Consider the following 8,258-nt stretch of genomic DNA (forward strand, 5'->3'; position numbering starts at 1 on the left):
CAGCAGATAATTACTGCTACTGCAATATAAATTTATCCGAGGTGGGCATGTTATTTTTCAAATTAATACTGTAAAGTTTGAAACTTGGAGGGCCAGCAGGCGTTGAGTTCCAATTTGTGGCGACCACCCCAGTTGGTGAGCTGGAAGTTGCAAGCGCTGCTGCAGCACTGCCAGGCAGGCGACAGCTGTAGCAGACTTAGAGAGGGGCACACATGTGGTGTACTTTCACAAGTAGCTCATGTAAATCTGGGTAGGTTTTGAGAATGCTGAACCACCAAGTGGAGCACATGGGCCAGGCATAGTAAATGTGCAAAGTTGCCAAGCTTCAGAGCTGCCACCAGGTTTCGGTCATTGTCACACATGACCATGCCTAGTTATAAGTTCAGAGACGAGAGCAACAGATCAGTCTGGTCTGTCAGACTTTAACAACAGAACAGTGGTGTGCAGTTTGCCATGTAGCCCGTTGCCGCTGAACTCTCCAGTACTTCCTCTCCCATTCAGTTCTGGGGGCTTCATTATGTATGTTTGGGGTCATTGTCCTGCTTTAAGACCCATGACCTAGAATGCAAACCTAGCTTTCTAACACTGGATACTAAATTGCGACCCAAAATCACTTGGGAATCTTCACATTTTGTGATTCCTTACACAGTCAAGGCACCCAGTGCCAGGAAAACACCAAAATGTCACCATGTGACTAACTACTGTTTTATTTGTAGGCCTCATGCCTTTTACAGCGAACAGTAGATTCATGCGCTTTACAAAAAAAAAAAAAAAAAGCTCTCAGTCTCATCGGTCCACGACACCTGCTGGCCCTCCAGAAATATTTATAGTTCTACTAGAAAGAAAGAATAAAAATGTGCCCACTTCAGATGGATAACTTATATTGCAGAAGCAATATATGGCTAGGCAAACCATGGCCATCTGCTGGCCCTCCAAAAATAGTGATGTCGCCTGTGGGAGCTGTGAAGCCAGATAGTCGCCCTGGGGCCAGAAAGGGATAGCCCAAGCTGAAGGAGCCATCACTAAAGGTACCTTCACACAACGATATTGTTAACGATATCGTTGCCATTTGTGACGTAGCAACGATATCGTTAATGAAATCGTTATGTGTGACAGCGACCAACGATCAGGCCCCTGCTGGGAGATCGTTGGTCGCTGAAGAAAGTCCAGAACTTTATTTCGTCACTGGACTCCTGCTGACATCGCTGGATCGGCGTGTGTGACACCGATCCAGCGATGTCTTCACTGGTAACCAGGGTAAACATCGGGTAACTAAGCGCAGGGCCACGCTTAGTAACCCGATGTTTACCCTGGTTACCATGCTAAAAGTAAAAAAAACAAACAAACACTAGATACTTACCTACCGCTGTCTGTCCTCCAGCGCTGTGCTCTGCACTCCTCCTGTACTGGCTGTGAGCCGGAAAGCAGAGCGGTGACGTCCCCGCTCTGCTTTCCGGCTCACAGCCAGTACAGGAGGAGAGCAGAGAAGCAGAGCGCAGCGCTGGAGGACAGACAGCGGTAGGTAAGTATCTAGTGTTTGTTTTTTTTACTTTTAGGATGGTAACCAGGGTAAACATCGGGTTACTAAGCGCGGCCCTGCGCTTAGTTACCCGATGTTTACCCTGGTTACCGGCATCGTTGGTCGCTGGAGAGCGGTCTGTGTGACAGCTCTCCAGCGACCAAACAGCGACGCTGCAGCGATCCGGATCGTTGTCGGTATCGCTGCAGCGTCGCTTAATGTGAAGGGGCCTTTAGACCATGTATTGGGCTGTAACAATTAAACTTGGATTGCTCAGTAAAGGTAAAGTGTATGAAGAGAACAGAGTACCACCTGTTTCAGTAATCAAGGAGTCAGCAATGGCCTGCAGCAAAACCGCGAGTAAATACACCCAACAGCACAAGGGAAACAGGACACCATTTACTTGTGGGAACACAGCAGCCCCTCGCCCATGACCACTGCCCTGTGCACCATACAGAGCCACAGTGATTTTCCAGAGCTTTTGTACAACCAGGAATGTGGAAGCCCTTATATTTCCGTTAATAGATGACAGACCTGAGTAGAGGCGAGACTTGCTTTATTTGGGAACATTTTACATAACGTTTGGGATCACATTTCTCCGGCGTTCTACGCTGAGCATTTACATCAGTGTTTACATCTAAAATCACTGAGTGACGCGATTCAGATTTAGTTATTCTGGACTGTCTCTAAATCAGCCGTGTCCTTTTCAGAGGTGCAGAAAACTGCTGCCGACGGCTCTTATGCATTATTACACAGATACACACAGGTCAGACGCTCTCCAGTGACTACGTCTGCCTCATTGAGATACTGATTTGGCTCTTATTCCAAGTCATATTGCAAGACTCGTTAAAGGGTTGATTGTCACTTGCAGGATCGCTACTTAAAATAGGTGGCGCTATAGAGTTCTCTGAAGAGGCAATTTGCTCATCTGTCAAGGGTTTCATCTGAATCAGGCATCACGAAAACCCCTATTGCAAGTGCTCAGATAGTGTATTAGCATTTCACAGAGTGCAGCTCTGGATATAAGGGGGCTCAGAGCTCAGGACCCTACATTCTCCAGCAGAGATCACCTGCTCCTGGTTCTTCACCACCTGAGGATACTTTGCCTTCTCTGTTATGACCTGGTGGTCAGGACAATAATGGACCTGGTGGTTAAGAGCACACGGAATGACCTGATAGTTACTGATAAGGACGAGCTCTGGGATGTGGGAACTCTGCTGACCGCAATCCCCAAACTTATCAAACAAACTAGAAATAGCCGTGGATTGCGCCTAACGCTCCCTATGCAACTCGGCACAGCCTAAGGAACTAGCTAGCCCTGAAGATAGAAAAATAAAGCCTACCTTGCCTCAAAGAAATTCCCCAAAGGAAAAGGCAGCCCCCCACATATAATGACTGAGTAAAGATGAAAATACAAACAGATGAAAATAGATTTAGCAAAGTGAGGCCCGACTTACTGAACAGACCGAGGATAGGAAAGGTTACTTTGCGGTCAGCAAGAGCACAAGAAGAGGATTCAGAGATCCTCCAAAAAATAGAAAAAAACAGCAAAACAAGGCAGAGATTCTTACCTGCCTAGGCCTCTAAACAAATGCACAATCAGGATGCAGTGGACCCTTGACGCGGGTTACGAGCTTGCGTATTTTGGCCAAAGTATAAACGAATACCTCACAAATTTTTTTTTTATATTTTGTGTTTTTTGCACTTTTTTTCAGGGTGCAGTTGGGCCCATTTTTGTCTTGTAAACTGTGGTGTCTGTTCACATGGGCTGCATTTGGATAGCGCTGGGCAGGCCCGCCTGATCTAATAGAAGGGTGTCACTACTAGGCTTGCCTGGATGCTGTGCATCTCCATTGTGTGAACAGCGCCACATACAAGTCTTTTATGTGCAGCATTGTGCCAAGCAGCCACCCCCTCCATTAGTTTGGTAGCTGGTGAGTGGCTGCCTCATCGGTTATGCTGCACCTGTGTTGTCTCCATCTTAACCACATGGGTCCACTACATCCTGATAGTGCATTTGTTTAGAGGCCTAGGCAGGTAAGAATCTCTGCCTTGTTTTGCTGTTTTTTTTCTTTTTTTTTTACTTTGCGGTCAGCACAAAAACCTACAAAAATACCATGCAGAGGGCGCAAAAAGACCCTCCGCACCGACTCACGGTGCGGAGGCGCTCCCTCTGCGTCCCAGAGCTTCAAGCAAGCAAGACAGCAAATTAAATAGCAAGCTGGACAGAAAAATAGCAAACCAAAGAAATACAAGCTGGAACTTAGCTTCTGATGGGAAGACAGGTCACAAGAACGATCCAGGAGTGAACTAGACCAATACTGGAACATTGACAGGTGGCATGAAGCAAAGATCTAAGTGGAGTTAAATAGAGCAGCAGCTAACGAATTAACCTAGTCACCTGTGAAACTCAGAAACACCCACCAGAGGAAGTCCATGGACAGAACCAGCCGAAGTACCATTCATGACCACAGGAGGGAGCCCGACAACAGAATTCACAACACTTCTCCCTGCCATCATGCAGCCTACTCCCATCTTCCCAGGACTTGGCCATCACTTGGCTCAGGCTCCTGCTCTGCCATCGGCCATTCAAGACCAGACAACACCCAAGAAAGCCTTTGATATTGATTCCCTACTATCCAGGAAGGACAGACCGGGTCCCCGAGTCATTGTGGAGGAACCTGGCTGGCAGATGCCCCCTGCACCCCATGGCTACTCCTATGGGGCCATGTCGTACCCTCCAGTATTTCTCTGCCAACCTGCAGCCTTCCCCGGCTATGTTCAGCCCCAGCAGCATTACAGACGACTCAGTGGAGGGTGCAGAGGTCCGTACCCCCTGTGCAGCCACAGAGGTGAGTCCACACTCCTCAACTTGTTATATTAATTCTATATAGTTAGTTTTTGGTGCTAATAATCTTTACAAAACGTTGCTTAGATCAGGAGAGATGTGGATTTTTATTCTTCAGAATAAGAATTGCTGAAACTTGTATTTCTCACATCAGAATAATCATCTTGAATTACACTTGTAGAAGTTGTAGCTCAGTTTGCTCCAGTCCTAGGTTCGCTCCTTCCTTCTTTCTTGCCTGTGGTATCGACATCTTCTGCTTCTTCCAGGATATATGTCCTTCAACTGTCCCATAGAATCTCTGCCCTGCAAGATGGGACCCTCCAAACTGAAGAGGATTAGGACGGTCTTCACTCCAGAACAGCTGGAAAAGTTGGAGAAAGACTTCCTGAAGCAACAGTATATGGTGGGGACAGAACGAGTGGACCTCGCTGCCACACTTGGCCTCACAGAAACCCAGGTAAGAACTTGCACATGTACTCTGTTCTCAAATTGAGCCCTTTTTGTTTGGCAATGCATTTTTATTTTAGCTGAACATATTTGCTTTGTAACAGATATAATATGGGTCACAGTGCTGTAACAGCGACCCATATTATATAGAGTGTCTCACATTTTCTCTAGATCCAAGTTCTCAACAATGTGTTCCCCTTTCTTCATTAGGTGAAGGTCTGGTTCCAGAATAGAAGGATTAAGTGGAGGAAGCAAAGTCTGGAACAGAAGAACGCCAAGTTCTCCCAGTTTGGAGTCCTTCCCAAAGAACCACCAGCTTCAGACACCAGAGATTGAAGGAGAGGATGAGGTGGATGTTGATGAGTAGATCTCCATCACCTGCTTTTCCCTTGACAATTAGGGAAGAGTCACCCGGTCACATAACTTTGATTAAGGTCACAATGAAGCGCACAGACTGGCCGGTGGCTCTCAACCCTTGAGTAACAGCATGACTTTCTATGCAGCTTCCATGCTCCGGTCAGGATTGCTTATGGCTAGTCCAAGGGTTGCAAACCCCATCTGAGGTATACAGCCATCTGGCTTTTCTCCAAGTGTGGAGAAGTCTGCAGACAACCCAAGGATGATGCAGTCTTGCCAAAAAGGCACCATGAACAGGACAATGAGACCAATGAACTTGGCACTTATGCCACAGAAGTGTAATTTTTCTAAAAGCCTAGCTCTACTTGTCACCCAGCCAGTAAGAATCCAAGCAAGAGTTGTGTGATGAACGTCATCTTTTAGTAGAAATCTCAGATTTTGTAGGACATTTGGTCATCTCAGAACATTGCTATGGAGGTTTTCATATTGTTTTTGCAATCTCGCTGACCCTGCCCCGGTGACTGAGGACCTGCTAGTGGGCCCTGTCGCAGCACCACCTCCCTGCGGAGCTCACCGCCTCCAGTGCCTCGGGCCCTGGGACCAGGCTACGGGCATGGAGCAATTCCTGAAGGCCCCAATTTCGCCCACCACCCTGCCAGGTGAGGTCTATGTGGAGCGGACTGTGTACCGTTGGGTGAATCCCGGATTGGATTTCATGGGGTTCCCCGGGGCAGAACGACAAGAGGGAGAGACAGTGGAAGTGCTAAGTTGGGAGGAATACCAGGCCCAACTTAACCGAAAGTGGGAGGAGAAAGAGGTGGAATACCAGGCCCACCGCCAGGCTCATGACCGCCCAGGCCCGCAAGGACCGCAACACTCACCAGGCCCCGCATAAGCAGGGCACAGTTGTAGCCAAACTCCAAGGAGGATGGGGCTTCATCAAAGAGCCAGGGATGTACACCGAGGTCTTTGTAAATAGGAGGGTTGTGGAATCCCACCTTCGGGAAGGCCACCAAGACCTTTACCCGGAAGACACCGTTACCTACACCAGGCACTTCGGTGAGAAGGGCTGGTTCGCCTTAAACGTGCGCAAAAAGAGACCCTGCGGTGCACCATGCTAAAACTCCAGCCCAATCGCCCCCTGTGGCAACAGTGCCACCTTGTGTCCAGACTACTGCCATCACCAAGACCACAACTGTTACCCCGACGTGTACCATCATAAGGACCACAACATGTACCGTCGCCACTACTACCACTGTGGTGGCCAAAGAGTTGACTTCGTTGACTTCTGTGCTCCAGCTGCTCCTAAACAGAAGACTGTGGGTACGCAAACCCCCATCTGAAGTGAGGGAGCACATATGTAGCACCTGGTAGCCGCCAGTATCCAGCTGGGCTACCTCGACCACTGCTACCTCGAGGACTCGAATAAACCTTGAAAAAACGAAGGCTGTAAATAGTTAACTGGTTATGTTTTGCTGCTTTAAAACCCGTTCTGGGTTAACACTTAAAGGGATCCCTTTGTTTACCCGGGATCCCTATTGTTTCAAGTTTTGCACAATTTCATCATTGTTTTAAAGAACATTGGAATCATGGACGGTGAATGGTTCACAAACTGTCCGGTGTATATAGTTTGCACCTTCTTAAAGGTGCACCCCACTGGTTTTACAAAAAAAACTGAAAACTTCGTGAAAGTTTTACTGTTCCAAAAGTTTTAACTGACGTGTTGATACTTTGCACTACCTCAGAGAAAGACTTGAGTTTCCCCTCTTAAAGGGAATGTTCATTTGTTGCACCTTACTAAAGAGTAATAATGTTGCCTTAAGAAGTTAGTTAGTAATAAAGTTCACATTGCATATAGTATGTAGTTAAAATGTTAAACTGATGTACTTTAAATAAAATGATAGGTTTTAGGAACAAAAATGCAGTAGGCCCGTGGGGGTAGACAGTCCTGCATACGTGAAAGAAAAAGAAAGAAAGAAAATGTTGATTAGCACCTTAAGGGTTAATGATAGTATACCCTAAGAGGGTACATGCACTTCGTAAGATAGAATACCTCTACGGGTAATTATGTTTCATAGATAGATAGTAAGAGTCCTGGTTTGTTGCAGTAATGTTATTCTTCTACCAGGGGGAGTGATATTACGTCTGATGGCACTAAAGGAGTCCACCCTGCCAGGTATCACAAACCATACACCACACTTCACACTCCAGTCACCAGGGGGAGCCTGGCTCCTATCTATTAGGGCACTCCTCATTAGGGTAAAACTGGTGGGTTGGATAGAAAGTTAGTGAGAAGCTAACTGGGCTTGGCCCAGGCAACACCTGACAGGCAGACAGCGGGAAGGGAGGAACACCAAGCTGCAGACAGAGGGCCCCATACAGGGGTGGGATCCTGTTGGAGGCCTAGCACGAGACAGAAAGACACAGAGCTGCGCCTGCCCCACGTGCGGCAGCATCCCAACAAAGAACAAGAAAGGAATTGTATTGTAGAAAGTGAGACACGAAGTCATAGCACAAGGAGAAAACCAGAAGGAGTCCTACCCTGAGAGAGGCTGCCTCCTGAGGCGCATAGCCGGTGGCCGGAACACCGAGGGAGTAATAGACTCTACGCCTTACTTCAGAGACTGGCAGGACAGTCAATTCCAAGTTGGCTGCCCAACCTAAGTACCTAAGAAGACACGGTGGCAAATTGTGGGGGTCGGGGCATCTCTAGGGTCCCTATAAACAAGCCTCAGGGCATCAGTCATACGGGTTTGTCCTATCCACACCATCTGGGGGACAGAGAGGAAGAGATAACATCTAGAACATCTACAAGAGTTGTGAGGACCTCACCGAGTTGCTCAGCAGTACTACAACACCCAGGCGCTAGTAAGAAGGCTACTGAATTCAACCTGGATAAGGGGACTCTGGATTTGCCTTCAGACCGGCCAGACTGCCTACCCTGTGGTCTGGTGCCCTGGACTGTGGATGTTGAAGCCTTCAGTAAAGGTATAGAGACTGCAACCTTGTGTCCTCATTATTCACTGCACCTTACACCATCCACCATCTACCAACTACACTCTGGGAAGCCCTGGGGACATACTTCAC

General features: G+C 47.7%; 1 protein-coding gene across 1 annotated transcript; it reads left to right on the forward strand.

Annotated features, from left to right (window-relative positions):
* The first annotated feature begins 3,983 nt into the window (after positions 1 to 3,983).
* On the forward strand, positions 3,984 to 5,150 carry LOC138654571 (homeobox protein not2-like). The gene is made up of 3 exons (XM_069743467.1): positions 3,984 to 4,371; positions 4,634 to 4,824; positions 5,025 to 5,150. Exons 1-3 carry the CDS (start codon positions 3,984 to 3,986, stop codon positions 5,148 to 5,150), a joined length of 705 nt encoding a protein of 234 aa, XP_069599568.1.
* The last annotated feature ends 3,108 nt before the right edge of the window (positions 5,151 to 8,258 follow it).

The sequence above is a fragment of the Ranitomeya imitator genome, unplaced genomic scaffold (genome assembly GCF_032444005.1).
Source record: "Ranitomeya imitator isolate aRanImi1 unplaced genomic scaffold, aRanImi1.pri SCAFFOLD_316, whole genome shotgun sequence".
In the NCBI taxonomy this organism is placed as follows: domain Eukaryota; kingdom Metazoa; phylum Chordata; class Amphibia; order Anura; family Dendrobatidae; genus Ranitomeya; species Ranitomeya imitator.